At 33.2% G+C, this 15,947-nt stretch overlaps 1 protein-coding gene across 1 annotated transcript in view; it reads right to left on the minus strand.

Annotated features, from left to right (window-relative positions):
- LOC129233526 (ribosome biogenesis protein WDR12 homolog) overlaps window positions 1-15,947 on the minus strand; it is a 57,250-nt gene that overhangs the window by 12,560 nt on the left and 28,743 nt on the right. Inside the window, exons 7-10 of the mRNA XM_054867538.1 lie at window positions 5,470-5,515; window positions 4,333-4,409; window positions 1,926-2,066; window positions 495-600 (exon numbers count right to left, since the gene is read on the minus strand). Of these exons, the coding sequence (XP_054723513.1) occupies window positions 495-600; window positions 1,926-2,066; window positions 4,333-4,409; window positions 5,470-5,515 (370 nt within the window). The remainder of the gene's footprint in view (window positions 1-494; window positions 601-1,925; window positions 2,067-4,332; window positions 4,410-5,469; window positions 5,516-15,947) is intronic.

A 15,947-nucleotide genomic window follows, 5' to 3' on the forward strand; every position in this document is an offset into this window, starting at 1 on the left:
AGAGGTTTCATTCTATTTAACAAAACAACAAATTATATAGCCTTGGTAAAAATTTTGAACATTGACCTATCAATCTACTTGAATATACCAACAGCCCGGTTATGCCACCCAGAGACAGCAGCTTTGTCCTTGTTATGGAGTCATCAGTCTGGAATATATCTCATTGAACTGTCCATCACAGACTGATGTGTCCATATGAAGGACAAAACTGCAGTCTCTGGGTGGCATAACCGGGCTATCCGTATATTGCATGATCAAAGAATGTTTAGAAATAAAGATTGGTAAAAATGGAAGAAAACTTCAATGTTCTTTAAAATATACATTTATATATATATATATATGGATATGAAATATGTTAAATTGATTTCATAACTTGCGGTATGCAATAGCTTTACATTTTACTCTATTCAGAAAACCACCACTTTTTTGTGGTCGAGTGGGTGGTCTTTTTAGGGAGGTTTCACAGAATATAGGAAGTGCAAAAAGAAAAATACCTTTTGATCTAGAATCCCACAACCTAACATGGCGATCAGAGGATCCTGACACAATTAATCTTGATATAGGTGAATATGAAATGGCGAGAAAAGCTTTTGAACCATTCTGGAAGAGAAAAAAAGTTTTAACAAGCATATAATTCATTTAGTAGGATGTCATTATACAGATCACAACAATTTTTTTTTTTTTTTTTTTTTGTGCACTTATTATAATTACGATAGCAAAAATAGACATGTACCGTCCTAAGAAATATTTAATTTTTACCATTTGAGGAAAACTAAAAAATTTGGTGCTGTTGCATTGATAAAATCAAACAAATGCTCCTGAAATTAAAAACGCACAAAGTGTATGTTCACTTATCTTTTTCATCACCCTCAGTGACTGAATTCTAGAAGTAAATGTTTAAACTAAACCAACCTTAAAAAGATTAGCCTTGTGATTCTCTCACGTTAATTGAAGAAGAATTTGTATGCATTCATTAATCTAAAATGCCAATTAATACTACTTTTTTTTCTTTCTTTTACTCTTAGCAACTATTAACTGCTTCTCTTCAGCTCATTATTTTTTTTCTTGTTTAAAAAAAAAATAATTTTTAGAACTTTGGTTTTCAGTTGTTTTACAATTACTTTATTTAAAATAATTTTTTGGGAGACCTATACTAATTACAAAAATCGGCTTTTTGTTTTAAAATTACGACTATAATAATTTTTTATGTATTTTACTCCTAAGAATAAGGGAAAAAAATTACCATTCAGTAATTTTGAATTTTATTTTAAAAAAATTAAACCGAAAAAACATTTTTTTCGAAGACTCGAAGATTGTTTGAGAAAAAGAGCAAAAAATTTGGTTAAATCATTTTTATTCAACACCAAAATGATCCCTCAAGTGCAAGTCGAAAAAGCCGCAAGGGCAGATTTAACATAGAAACCCGGCTACAGCCTTTATTAAATTAGTTTTATTTATCTCCATGTTAAGAGGGTTCAAGTCCAAATTTCAAATTTTCCCACTCTTGATTTCACATAAACAAATAAGACAATTAAAAAATGTTTAAATTGTACAAATAGCTATAAATGTATTGACACTATAAATCTTATATTAATGCTGTTTGTGAATTGCAAACATTGTCCCTAACTTGATTAACTTTTTGCTAAAAAATAAACATTTTAATTGTTCTTGAATTCAGTGCTAATATTTTCAAATATTTATGAAGAAACATGCAATGATGAAAATGAATAATTTGGATTCATATGTGAATTAAATAGTTATTTATTTATTTATTTATTTTCATGAATATTTCAACACTGAACTCCATGTTGGAATATTTCCAATTTTGAACTTGACCAGTTCAATCTTCATGTGATCTTCTGACACAAAAGTTAATACGTAAAGGATAATTACGTTTGTGTCACAAATGTATAAAATATAATTACCAGTTGACTTTTCAGTCCACCAAGTTCAACATCCCAAATCTTAAGAGTGCAATCTAAACCACAGGTGCTAACTTCACTTGTGTCAGTCCACTGTATGCCGCTCACTCCATCTGTGTGACCGCTCAATGTCATTAAAGGAGTCTAGAAATGAAACAAAAATGTCAGCGATATATAAATTAACTACAGTTGGCTCTCTATTTAACGACTTTCAAGGGACCACAAAAAATCGTCCTTAAGTAGAAAGCGTCTTTAAATAGAATGCTTTTAACATTATAGTGGACCATCTGGGACCGGGAAAAGCCGTCGTTAAACAGAGAGCCAACTGTACTTTCCAATACATATTGTGCAATTCAAGCTATTTTTTCTGAAAATATGTAGGGCTGAATATTTAATAACCATGTTTAGCAAGGTGGGGTAACCTGCAATTAGTCATATTTTCAGTGCAGCTATTCAGGGCAAGTTTGATCTACAATATCTCTATTGAAACCTGCGTCTTACAGACAGTCAACTCGCAATAGCCTAAATATTTCTTAATCTCAGTTTTCATTGGGTCTCAAAAAAAATTGAGTGTTTTTAAAACAAAGTTTGTTCTAAATGTACGTTTCGTAAGTCAAAGTTTTTAGAAAGTTTCATTTTCATTTCTTGCATTAAAATACAGCCAGAAAAGAAAAAAGAGAAGTACATTTTTCCTTTTACATATTGCTTTGCTTAACAGCTGAGGGGAGAATTTATTTGAAATGGTGCTTCTTAACAATATTCATCTTCCTCCTCGAGAAAAACTTTGCTGATGTGGGCTGGGTAGAAAGATTTCATCAACATTGATGTTACCTGGAAAATTCTGCAACTGTGGATAAGTTGCTATTGAATTGATCACAAAGTTAACGAATTTTTAAGATGTGATTAAAGAAACAAAAATAAGTAGTCAAAGATAACTTTTTTTCTGTAAACATATTTTTATGCAGTACTAATAACTAATTTAATCCAAACTGTGAGTTTTAAGCCTTTCTATTATAGACAACTTGTATTCTTAAAAAGACTAGGAGGGGAACTTCCAATAACTCAAAGGTTTTAGCTGGTCTATTGGGACTTTGTATTATTGAGAGTTGACTGTATATAGCTTTAATGTATTTGTTGACATAAAAAAGAAGAAACACTTAAAGCATTGTATATTTATCCAAAATTAAGAGATAAAAATTATGAAATCTAATACAGTTGGCTCTCTGTTTAACGACTTTCAAGGGAGCACAAAAAATCGTCCTTAAGTGGAAATCGTCCTTAAGTAGAATGCTTTTAACACTATAGTAGGCCATGAAAAGCCGTCGTTAAATAGAGAACGTCGTTAAATAGAGTGTCGTTAAACAGAGAGCCAACTGTATTAGCTTGGTTCAAAGTTACCCTGCCATTTATGATTATTTTAAATGACATTAGAAATAAGACGCCAAATAAATTTTATTAAAAGTAGTACAACTTTAAACCAGAAATATAAAATTTTTGAGTTTTAAAAACTCCCCATTTTCACTTCAGTACATTACGAGATTTCTTTCATTTTCTTTTTTCATAGAACATTACAGTGTCAGAAGAGAAATTTCAACAGCTTCAAAAAATAGCTTCCAAACAGTAATGATGCAGTTAGTTATGTAGAATATTGCTAACTTTTTATTTATTTATTTATTTTGAAAATAAAGAATAGAAAGCATTTTTCTTAGCTTTGTCAGGAGAGTACAATTTTCTAGTATTTTTTATTATCAAGAAAAGTCGAAAGAATGAATTGGCTCAAAGTCAACTTACATGATTCAAGTTAATCAAAATACCGCACTGTGATAATCAGCAATAACAATATAACTATCCTTAATATTTTTCTTTAAGAGTAACTGTTGTTTCCTGTCATAAATGGAAAACATTTAATGACAAAAAATTTTGTTAAAATATGTCCCAGCCTCATAAATCCAGATGAAGTGACAACTAAATGGATCAAACATGAAAATTTCAAAAGTAAATAAATAATTGAACTGTTTTGTAATGCAATATACTATTTAAACAGCTTAAATTATTACTAATTCTATATTAGACTCACAGTAGAATGTTCATTAGTTTTTCAGATTATTAATTGAAAATTTGAATTTCTTACTTGTAACTCATTTTGTAGATAATCATGAAGTGCTTTTGATACATACATAGTTTGAATATCAAAGATATTTGTATCAGAGGATTTCAACATTTCCTTTTGTCAACGTAATAATTAATGAGTGACAATGAACTATGAATCTATGCATTAATCTAAGATAGGATTTTTTTTTCTATTTTACTGAAAGCCTGCTTAATGTAGATTTTACAAAGCAGTAAGTAAGAACTTAAATAATTAATAACAGAAAAATATTTTTTAAACATTACAATTGATCACATTTACCTTCACTTTTGTTTTCAGAGAATCTGATTTGAACCTTTTCTTATCATCATCTCCACCAGCATTTTCACTTTCATCATCTAAACAAGAAAACAAAATTAGAAAGAAAAAAAAAATCTGTGCAACACAAATAAATAGGTATGGACAAAACCAGATAACTTAAAAATACTGTATACATTTTTTTTTTTTTTGAAGGTATAGGAAAAATTGATGAGAAAAAAGCATTACCAAATATTTTTTCTTACATTGCATTTCTATCATAAACTCTGCTCTTAACTGCCAATATATTATCAAGAAAAAAAAAGCCATTTTAAGAAATAATTGATCAAACTTAGCATAGATATTCAAGTAGTTAACACATGGGGCAGTGAGAAGCAAAGGGATGTAAGTGGCAAACTGAAAAATCTGGACATAAAGTAACCAGTACAAATGATAGGTGAACCTCTCCTGATTTAGGGCAAGAGATGGTGCAAGTATCTCTAGTGGGTGCTGCTATACAGCATGATTTAGAAAAAAAAAATCAATTAAAGACTACTTGGGAACACACATTTCACAAATACAGTAAAACACCTTGAATGCGGACACTAACGGGACAATTTTTTTTTTTTCCACAATGGAGGGGTGTCCTCAGGACGGGTTTTCTAATGTTATTTGCTTTCGAATCGGGGAATTAAAAATCGTCCACATAAGTGGGGTGTCCGTTAGGAGGGGTTTTACTGTAATTATAAATATCATTCATAAAAACTATTTAGGTACCTACATACATTTTTACATAAAATGTATATTACAAATAATGAAAGAAACATTAGTTTTAAGTCTACCAATATATTATAATAATGATATAAGAAAATAAAGTGATTTGAGGATACAGTTACTATTCAAAGACTTTAGTTTGCGCTGATTGAAAATATCCTATATGCATCAAAATGTCAGATATATAACAAAATATCGGATATTTTTTATGTATTTGAACTCTGCATACCGTTAAAAATGAACTTCAAGAATCCATCCGGGAAAATAATTTGTGCCCAATGAAAGAGTGGACATTCTTTTCAGCACTTTCACTGTGGCACCTTCTCTAAGCCCGTAAAATAAAAATATTAAATTTTGTGAATTAAAATGCAAAATTGAAATACATACCAGCCGACCATATTTTTAACATCTGATCGTAAGATCCAGTGGCAAACTGGAAAAAAAAAAGATTTTTTTTCTTTTTAAATGATTAGCAACATGAAAAGAAACAAACATTTCAGTACAATTTACTGTAATAATTTTAAACTGGCTCATAAATTTTCAATCAATGTTATATACATCCAGTCGATTCCCACTACAACGTGATTTGACTTACGTGAAATGGCTATAACATGAGTTTTTCACGAGTAATGAATTTTAGAGCCAATGCGAATTTCTTGCTTGCAACACAAAAATATTTGGAAAGGGATCGTGGTGTTACGAGTCGGATTTGTTATAGACTACTAAATATTGGTTTTGTGAACTTCAAGTTCCCACGCCGCACTAGTCTAAACATCTTTGTTAGTGTGTACAAATAACCACTCCACAGTTTTCTCTTATTTTTTAAATCCTAAATATGAAAGTGATGAAATATTTTGCCACCTAAGCACACTAAAGATTGAAGATGGAAAGAAGAAAGTTAGTGACAATTTTAAGAAAGGCAAAGATTCTTGATACGCTTGAACAACTGAAAAGTAGATTGAAGGTAGTACAACAATTTTGTAGGAGTGAATCTTCCATACATGCAATTAAAAGTTTTAAAAAAGTCAATCCGTAAAAGCATAGAACTTATTTTCAATATGAAGCTAGCAGAGTAGTATCTAAGCAAAATGCAAACAGTACAAATTTGGAAGCTGCTCTTGTTTTGTAGATTATAATGATTCTGGAAAAGGGAGTGAAACGCTATAAAAATAAAGGTACTGTACTGTTCAAAAACAAATAAGACTGACAGATGATCTGATTGCTCAGCATAAATCATCTTCAGTTTTTAAGTTATTTTGTTGTTTCTGATGCCCCTTGCAGCACCCAAGGTGATGGATAACGAAGGCGTTTATCCCTTTTTGAGGCTAATATTAGCGGCTTCCGTTTGACTGAGCCCCATTTAGGTGAAAGTCCGACTTTTGCTCAGAAACATAAGACAGATAGTACAATTCAGATTTATTACAATACAAAGAAATTAGAAGAACACCCAGGGCAGTAGGCAGGAATCAAACCCGCGCCTCTCTATTTTTAAGTTATAAATATAAGCTTTGTATCTACTGTACAGTACTATCATAGTGCAGGGTTTTATTACTACTATGTACTGTACATACCGTACTATTTTATTTTATGCCTTCCTCTCCCATTGATCATTGATTTTGTGCATCGTTGCAGTATTTCTGTTGAATAATGCAGCTTTTTTGAAAAATACAGTAAAAATTCTGCTTACGTAAGAAACTAATATTTAGTTAAGAAATGTTCTAAAATTGTTTTAGGGGCATTTAAAAATGGCTAAAAAAATTGGGTATGTTCCTAATAAAATTCGTATACATTAGGGCTGGGCGACATACCTTCATATATCGATATATATCTACTACCACGATAGCGATATTTAGATTTCCTTCCGTCTGATATATCTTTTGAAAAGAAAATAGGGGACTTAATTACGGAGAAATTAAAATACTGACTTAAAAGTACATAATCTTTCATAGCTCTGTGTGATGGGTGAGTGTTTGAAATTTCAAGATATTATCTGCATTCTTCAAACAGTTATTTAATTTTGAATTATAGTAAAAGGGAAAAAGTAACAATGCCGCCGATGGTAAATGTGGGCCCCTTTGTCAGTTTGGTCTCCGGATCCCCTCCCCCTATGAAATTTTCAAAACTTATACTACTGCGATTCAGAGCGGGGCCCTTCCAAGGACCGCACTCCTAGTTTCTGACAAAGCTGACATGACCTCTTGTGGGCTTCTAAAAGTGAATGTGTATTGGTTAAGAGAGCATCTTAATGCAACTAGATGGAGCACAACTCATCTCTTTCAGTTCTGAACGAACATAACTTTAATTCCGAAATAAGTAGGAAAAATATTCTCTTCATAACACGGCACCATTGAAAGGATGATAAATCTTGCTATCTTGGCAGCCCCAAACTGGAAACTGAAACTTCTTTTATTTCTCTTGTCGCCAGACCTTCGGAATTGAGGGAAATTTTTATGCATGCACGAAAATAGGGTTTTTATGTAAGTACCACGCATAAACCGTGTAAGTACGTGACCACGTAAGTACCACGTTTTACGTTACTTCGGTATTTCATTGCAGCTCTTTTGTTTGGTATTTTTTGACTTCAGTTTAAAAGTCGTCATTAAATACCAGACTTGAAAAAGTGAAGAAATTTTCTTATTTGTTTTTCGGTCAAATTGCTTGTGAAATAATGACATTGATGAGATAATTAATTTTCCTAATAATATGGATTCTGAATTGGATCTACTGAAAAAAAATTAATTACATTTATAAAATAAATATTAAAAAATGTGCATATCGTTAAAAAACAATTTTTAATGTATTAAAAATTATAATTAATCAAATAACGATTTTATTAATGCAAATTCAGTTGATGTCAGATTTTTGCCAAATATGGCAGAGAAGTCCTTTGATACTCAAGAATTCACATTGGGCAGTTTTCGTTCACAATCGGAACCGTCCTCCCCCTCCACCGGGGGTTTCCTTTTATGAATCCACAATCTTCGTCGGATCTTTGCCAAATTTGGCACAGCGGTTCTTTGATGCTTAGGAATTTTTATAGGGAGTTTTTTGCTTATCTAGAAGGTTGGGTGTAAAAACACCCCATGAAGGTTTTCCTTATGCAAATCCAGTTTACGTCAGCTTTTTGTAAAATTTTGCATAGAAGTCCGTTGATATTCAAGTATTCATATCGGGCAGCTTTTGTTCGCAATCGGACATCCCCCCTCCCCACCGGCGCACATTGGAGTATATGATTGAAAATCCTGGCCAAAACTCTCTGATAGCTATACCCTTCTGTGTGTTGGTGCACTTTACAGCGAAGCTATCCCACTTACAGACACGAAACTTGGTATACAAGTTGTCAGAAAGGTCAGATGTTACAACTTGAAGTTCGATGTTTTAAATTTTAATTAGAAAAAAATATATTTAATGTTTTATCTACGTTTTAGACTTTTGCATGTTTACGACTGTAAAAATGCTCCTCGTTAAGCTCAAAAAAAAAAAAAACAATGCATCACTAGATAGAAAAAATAATTTTCTTCAAAAATCTTATTTGTTTGAAATTCTAACGTAATTTATCGAATTTCCAGGAATTTACAAAGAGAGGTCACTTTTTCGACTTTTTTCAATTATTCAATCAATGTAAACTAAAATTCCTGCATCCAAGATCCGAATGATGTTATGGCTGTGAAACTTTTCAAGGAAATAATATAAACACTTGACCTTCATTTAAAGCAAAAATGGTGAACTTATCTTGATTCATTGATTCATAAAGATTTAAAAAAAAAAAGTTGAAATAAAAATTTTCAAATATTTTCGCTTGTTCCGAATTGGATGAAGCAGTTGGCTGCTTGCCAAAAATGCCTGGACAAGTGGAAGAAAGCATGAGATGCAATGTATTTTTTCACATCTTTTCCTGTAAAAAAATAATTAAGTGCATGGTTCAAAAAAAAAAAAAAAAAAAACTAGTATTATGTGCTAAGTACAAATTGGATTCTAAAAAAAAAAAAGAAAACAAGAAAATCAATAAAATATTTAGTCGTTCGATTTCAATCACTCACTTAAGTTAAACCATGCATAAAAAGCTATGAGAATTGAAGACAAGTGTTTTGGGGTAACAAGGAACCTCTTTTTCATAGAAAAAAGTAAATGAACTCACAAGTTAAAAATGTAAAAAGATTAGAAAAGGAATATTCAAAGGCTTCTTTGACTTTCACACACACACATATAATAATTATATTTCTGTATATAATTATTATATACAGAATATATAATATCAATGGCGCATGCCTAACACAAGTGGTAATTTGGTACCCCCCCCCCCCCACACACACACACACGCACAAAAAAATATATAGACATAAATTGTGGATCTTATAAACTTGATACTAAGAATGAAGTTTATACGATTTTCAGAAAAAAACTCATTCTTATTTATATAGCTAACTTAAGTTTATCTGAAAAGACATGAATTTTGAGTAAAATTTGCCCATGACCCCTTTATAACCATCCTCTTCCCACAATATTGTGCTCTATTTTCAGCTGAAATTTAAAATATTACATATGATTAAGGGACCTTTTCAGCATTGAAATATTTATATTTTTCATAAACACTTAAACCAATTTTAGTTGTTTCCCATCAGAAAGAACGGTGTCAACCGACCCTTTGAAGCCCCCCCCCCCTCGGGCCCATGTGGTGACTCTAATTTTTCTATATATACATATGAATACACATATGTACACACACTCAAAATTTGCATCAAATATTAATCCAAATTGACTCACTTTTTTCAATGACGACAGCAGGTAAAATTTTTTAGTCTGATTCTTCAGAGCTCGTATCTTTGTCACTGCCTTCTTGGTTTTCTGTAGAAGGTCCACCATTAGGCATCTCTGGAAGAAGAAGTTTTAACGTCTCGCTGCTGAATGGTTTACTCTTTTTCCTTTGTTTTTGACTGCAGGAACTAATGAAAGGATCACTGCTTAAAAGATGTTGATTCAGAACGTCTCTGTTACAAACTTCTCTGTTGAATTTTCTGGAGTACTTTGTACGGTATAGCCTAAAATGCTTGTTTCTGGATTCGGCAGCTTCTCCTGACACCTGGCCAATGGGTAAAATTGCTTCTTTAATTACAATGGCTCCATAAATTAAAATTTTATGCATTGTTGGAGTCATGGGGTACCAATTGTAGAGCTTTACATACAATCTTGCTGTCTTATCCGCATATGCTTGAAACCGCTGTTCGTCAATATAGTGCCCACTTGAAATTGCTTCGAAGATCACTTTGAATCTTTCTATGAGTTCTAAGTTCACTCTCGTGATTCGTGAAGCTACTTCTGGATTCGTAAAAAAACACCTAGCTGTGTTCCCATCATTTGATGTTCCAAAGCCTTGTTTTGGGACGTCAACGAATCCCAGTTCGTCTTTGAACTCTGTTTGGATTTTCTGCTTGGTATCTTTAACAATTTTTTTTCTCCTCTTCACTTCTAGCTTGCCATTTTTGAATTGGAATTTTGTACGATAAATGTAGGATCGACTCGAAGAACCATATACGCGTATGTAAAACTGATAAACCAAAAGTTAAAGCCTCAGAATTTTCTGGAAAACTTTTATCAAACTTATTAAAGTCTTTGGATGTGAGTCCATAAATGTAACATCTCATTGTAGAAGTTGTTCCTGTTGCAACATTGCATACCTTCCCATCAACCATTGTCAGCAGCATAGTGTCTAATAGTTATTTGGATCCCACCATCAGTTGTTACTTTCGTTTCGTTTAACGTACCAATCTGACCCTCAACGTACTGAATTTCTTCGTTTGTAATATCAGAAGTTTCATGTACAAAGCGGATGCGAATAAGTCTACAGAATCTTGTTGAGGAGGGGGTTGGGTTTTGCCAGATGACTTTCTTGTTTTTCTCCTACTCTTGAAAGTAGTTTTAAAGGCACACAGGAGCTCTGGAAAATATTGGCATTGCTGTCGCTCATGTTTTGAAATGTTTGCTTTAATTGTGATTGCTGAGAGCCATCACGACCCCATTTTGATATCAATTCGAGCTTTTAATACGTCTTCCAAATATTTGCAGAGACGTGAAGCAATATGGTCTAATAAGCCTTGAAGCTTAACTTCAGCCAGTTTCTGAGATTATAATTGATTCTTCTTCTGGATTGCATTGTGTTTTTACTTTTTTAAGCAACGAGTAGCATGGGCAGGGGCGGACTGGCCAGGTCGGCTAGTCGGGGATCCCCAACTGGGCCAACCGCCGAGTGGGCCACTTTAAGCAATTTTTTATTGAACTTAATACATGTAATTCACATCTAACATTTTCTAAAGCATAAAAAAAGAAGAAGAAATCAAATTTGTTCACTCTATGGGAAAAAAGTGTTTGGGAGCATGTTTATTTTTCTTCCATCCTTAGCCCCCCCCCCCCAGGGGCCAAAGTAAATAGTCCACAGGTGCGAATGCTTTCCTCTCTGTCAACTTTCTCTCTAGTTTTTAGAGCTCTGGGGTCCTTGGCTACCACATTGAGGAAACGGGAGGGGGCCAGAGAAATTAGGGACCGACGCGGCCTGAAAAAGGGCCCGGAGACGAAAAAAGAGCTTTCAAAATCTTATATTAGTACGTCTATTAAAAACAATTGGCCTGCACCACCCTGGCCCTGCTATAAATGCGTGGGCTAAGTTTTATGGTGTTGATACATGAGCAGCGGCATGCACAAGGTTGGGGGGGAGGGGGGGAATTAACATTTGTTAGCTCAGTTCCGAGCCTGAAGGGGGCCCGAGATTTTTTAAATGAGGGGTGAAACATACAGTAGGGACGTAGTGGTAAACAAAATGGAGGAGGGCCCGTAAAAGTCATTTGTGACGGGTCTCAAAAATTTCTGTACACACCCCTGGCCCAGTATTCACTGATTGAGGCAGATTCAACTAAATGCTGTCAATTGGCAATCGATTTCATTAGTCTAATGTAATTTATCGCTATACGAGTATTTTCATCTCAAAATCGCATCGGGAAAGCAAGTCTGGACTACGATAAACTGAATCTGAAACAGGACAAAATTTCAACTTAGAAGGGCGAGTTCCTGAAAATAGGTGGATTTAGGCCTGAGTTCCAGGGGAAGCAGGGGGGGGGGGGCAAGAATTTTTTTCTTTCTTTTTTTCTTGAGCAACATTTGATGTAATCAGGGCCAGACTTAGACTTAACGGAGTCCCAGGGTTGCCAACCTTGGAGAAACAATTTGAGGAGCATCTGTGCAGATTTTGAGGAGCAATTTAAAATTTTGCGGAGCAGTTCGGAATTTTGTATAAAAATCAATAAAACTAACTAAAACCACTTATCTGATTTTTTTAGAGCTTTAATAATTATTGTAAGCACTAGTATGAAAATAATTATTTCTAAATTAATAAAACAGTTTTATACACAATTTCAATCTTTGAGTATAAGCATTTTTAATTTTCTATATTTACATGTTTGTTATGATGAAATAGCAAAATTTAAGCTGAAAAACTTCGGCAGGGAATGGTGGAGCAGAAGAACTTCTTTGCGGAGCCGCTGAGTTTCGCCATTTTTCTGCAGTAACTCAGCAAAATGCGGAGCATTCGGCAACGCTGGGTCCCTATGGTTTTTCAGGAATGAGATAGGTCCCTTTGTAGTCCTAAAGTCTCTATAGTGTTAAGTCTACAATTGAGGACTTTGATGCGGGAACGAGTTAAGTCCAAACTTTTCCTTTGTTAAAAATTAAATTTTGCATGTGGAGAATTGGTTGTTCCGATTGGTGCAACAACGGGTCACATATGTAAGATTAGACCTCTACTTTGTAGTAAATAATGAGCGAAAGATATTAGCCTTTCGATCGTACACTAGTGTTATTTATTGGTCTTACCAAAAATGAGTGAGTCTGGACTTACATGGTTCTTGGTTTTTGCATCAAGTCCCAAGAAGAAAATTGTGTATTACAGATTTAAGGTGGTCCGGGACACATTTTGAAAAAAAAAATGGTATTAAACAATTTAGAGTTTTGAAATTTTTTGCACTGATTCACCATCAGTTTGATTCACCAAATCATAACATAAATATTAAAAAACATTATTTAAATTTAGTTATTGTTTTCTAAAAAAATGGAGTTGCTTTAAATTGCTAAAACTCAAAATATTCTTGGTTAATTTTCAATTATTTTTCAAAAAACAATGCACAAATAGTTAAGTTTTAATTTTTATTCGACGATTTAAAAAATATTAATATGCATAAAAATAGAAAATAATTGAAGGAAAATTTCAAAAATTCAAACATACTTTTTTAAAAAAAAATCATATTTTTGAAGCAACGTTTTTTTTTAAATTCACCGTATAAAAATCAAAGTAAACTGTTTGAAAAAGATATGCTCCAAATTTCATTACTTTATCTTTATCAGTTCTTGATTTATAAGAGTTTGAATGCGAAAAATCGGGAAAAATTGCATCATGGAGAGAAACGTGTTTAAAGTTTTAAAGTTAAATATAATATTAGTTGAAAGAATGCAACAAAAATAATTATATCTTTCGTTCTAATTGAGAAAGAAACAAGATTCAAACGCCTTTTTAAGCAGAAAAAGAGTTTTTTAAATGATAAAAAAAAATAATAAAATGCAAAATTTGACACATTTTGTTTCCCGGACCCCCTTAAATATTGAAAAATTGCCAGTCTTCGAACCTTAGGCATTCCCTTAAAGTCACTAAAGATAGTTTAGAATTTCACTAATAGAAATGTTCATGGGAGAGCTTTGTAACCCTTTTATTTGCACTATAGCCAAAAATTGATTTCAATTTCAGAAAAAAATGCCCAGAGAGAACTAGTGTTTCCTCCAGACCAAAAAAGGGGCAGTGCGCTTTCAGGTAAAAGGGATAAAAGGGTAGAGAAGTTTTGTTGAATGAAAAAGGTGCTTCTTTTACTAAAGTTCAAGTGTTCTCGATAGTAATTATTTTTAAAATATTAAAAAGCTTTTTGATGTTTAGTTTTAAATGTAATACAAAAAACATTCAGATATATTCTAATCAGATTCTTGTGGATAAATGATTGAAACGAAAGAATGACGTTTCAAGGACAGGGGTCGAAGGTTAGCTTAAAAGCGGAAGGGCACGGTGCCCTCCTAAAAACTCTTGGGGGAAACCTTTCTCTTTTCCTTCCAATGTTTCCAAACATATTATAAGATTATATTTTTAAAATTTCAATGTCGAAAAAATTTGAAGGAGAGTCGCCAGATTCCCTATAGTAACGAAATGTGGTTTAAAGTTGGGTCAAGCATACTTCAGGTTTTAAATGCTTCCAAATGAGATCACTGACCCTCCTATTCTCTCAAACGTGACCAAAATTAGTTTTGCGTTTTTTAATAGTTCAAACTCCAAACATTTTTGTAGAGAGCTATATGCTATATGCTGTTTCAAGGGTAGCCTAAAATTGCATTTCTAAAACTTCCCATTTTGGAGAATTTTTGGGAAGAGCCCCCGACATTCTATTAAAAACAGAGATAGACTAAAATGAATTTCAATTTTGAAAAAAAAAAGTTAAGAAAACAAAATTGTGGGGGGAACTACTTGTTTTCCCTCTTTTAACGCTACCGAAAGTTGTAAAATTGCGTTTTTGACATCAACTTTGAAAATATTGCTTGGAAGGGAACTAGAACTTTGAGTCCTGATTCTTTTCTTAGGCCTATATAGATCAACCAATTTCAAAAAAAATCCGGTGGGGGTTGGGGATTTACCTGGTTCCTCATCTCTTACCTCGTGTCCTTTCTATGTTGTCAGTAGAGAAGCCTAAACATGTGCCTTTTCAGGCTTATAACCATAAGTATCCTTCTTTCAAGGCACATAAAAAATGTGTCAGTGTTAGCTATATTTTACGTTTCACAATTTTCTATTTTAGAACTTTAAATCTTCATTTAGGAACTTAAAGAAAAATAGGAACTAGTGGTAGTTTAATGTCTTTGCTCAACTAATTTACAGAAGTGGGCCAAAATATTCTTTTGCCGACTGAGCCAAAGTCAGCCAGTCCGCCCCTGAGCATGGGTATATATTTTTGTTAGCACTATATATATATTACTTCATATTGCTTCCTCGTCAGTTCAGCATTAATGAAAATTGCTAGCGCTTCCTTGGGGATATGTTTTTTTATTTTCCTTTTTTCGGACGTCAAAAGAGCCTTCTTAAACTTTGTAGCTTTGGTAGGCGTTTCTGTAATTTTTTTGATCATATCAGCAGCATCCCTCTTCCCAGCAGCTCTGTAGTTCATAGATGTAGCAAATGTCAGTTCCTCAACGTTTGGTTGTTGTCGAAACTCTTTGGACTTTCTACGTTTACTTCTCTAACTTGATTCTTTGACATCTTTTTGGGAGCAACCTGGGTAAGGTGAATAGAAGATAGGCGTCTTAACGATTGTTGCCAACCAAGCACCATTCTTTTGCAAGAACCTCTTTTCTTTGTAACCCGCCAAAGACCATTTTTTCTTAAAATCAGATTTAAAATGTTTCAAGAAACGACTAATATAATTTCAGTATCTGGACACATAGTTAAGTCAGCTACTCTATTTTCCATAAACTGTAGCTTTTTATCAAAAGATTTGTAGGGACATTCCTTAATCTATTCGTACAATTGCAGTCTGCTAAACTCTTTTTCCATGCTTAGGAGCTCAAAGAGGAAAGCGCCTAATTCTCAGATAAAAGTATTCCAGTAAGTGTTGCGTTCCTCTGTTTATCCAGGGATCTATCTTCTCATTCTTTCCCTTATCTCTCTCTCTGAACAGATGTTGATATCCGATTTTGAGAGAGCAGGGTCGTCCTTGACCAGGGGACCCAATGCCTTTACCGACCTTCGTGAAATATGTGCAAGCGCAAGCTTGAACTCTCCATTGCCAATG

This window comes from Uloborus diversus, unplaced genomic scaffold, assembly GCF_026930045.1.
Source record: "Uloborus diversus isolate 005 unplaced genomic scaffold, Udiv.v.3.1 scaffold_500, whole genome shotgun sequence".
NCBI classification, from domain to species: Eukaryota; Metazoa; Arthropoda; class Arachnida; order Araneae; family Uloboridae; genus Uloborus; species Uloborus diversus.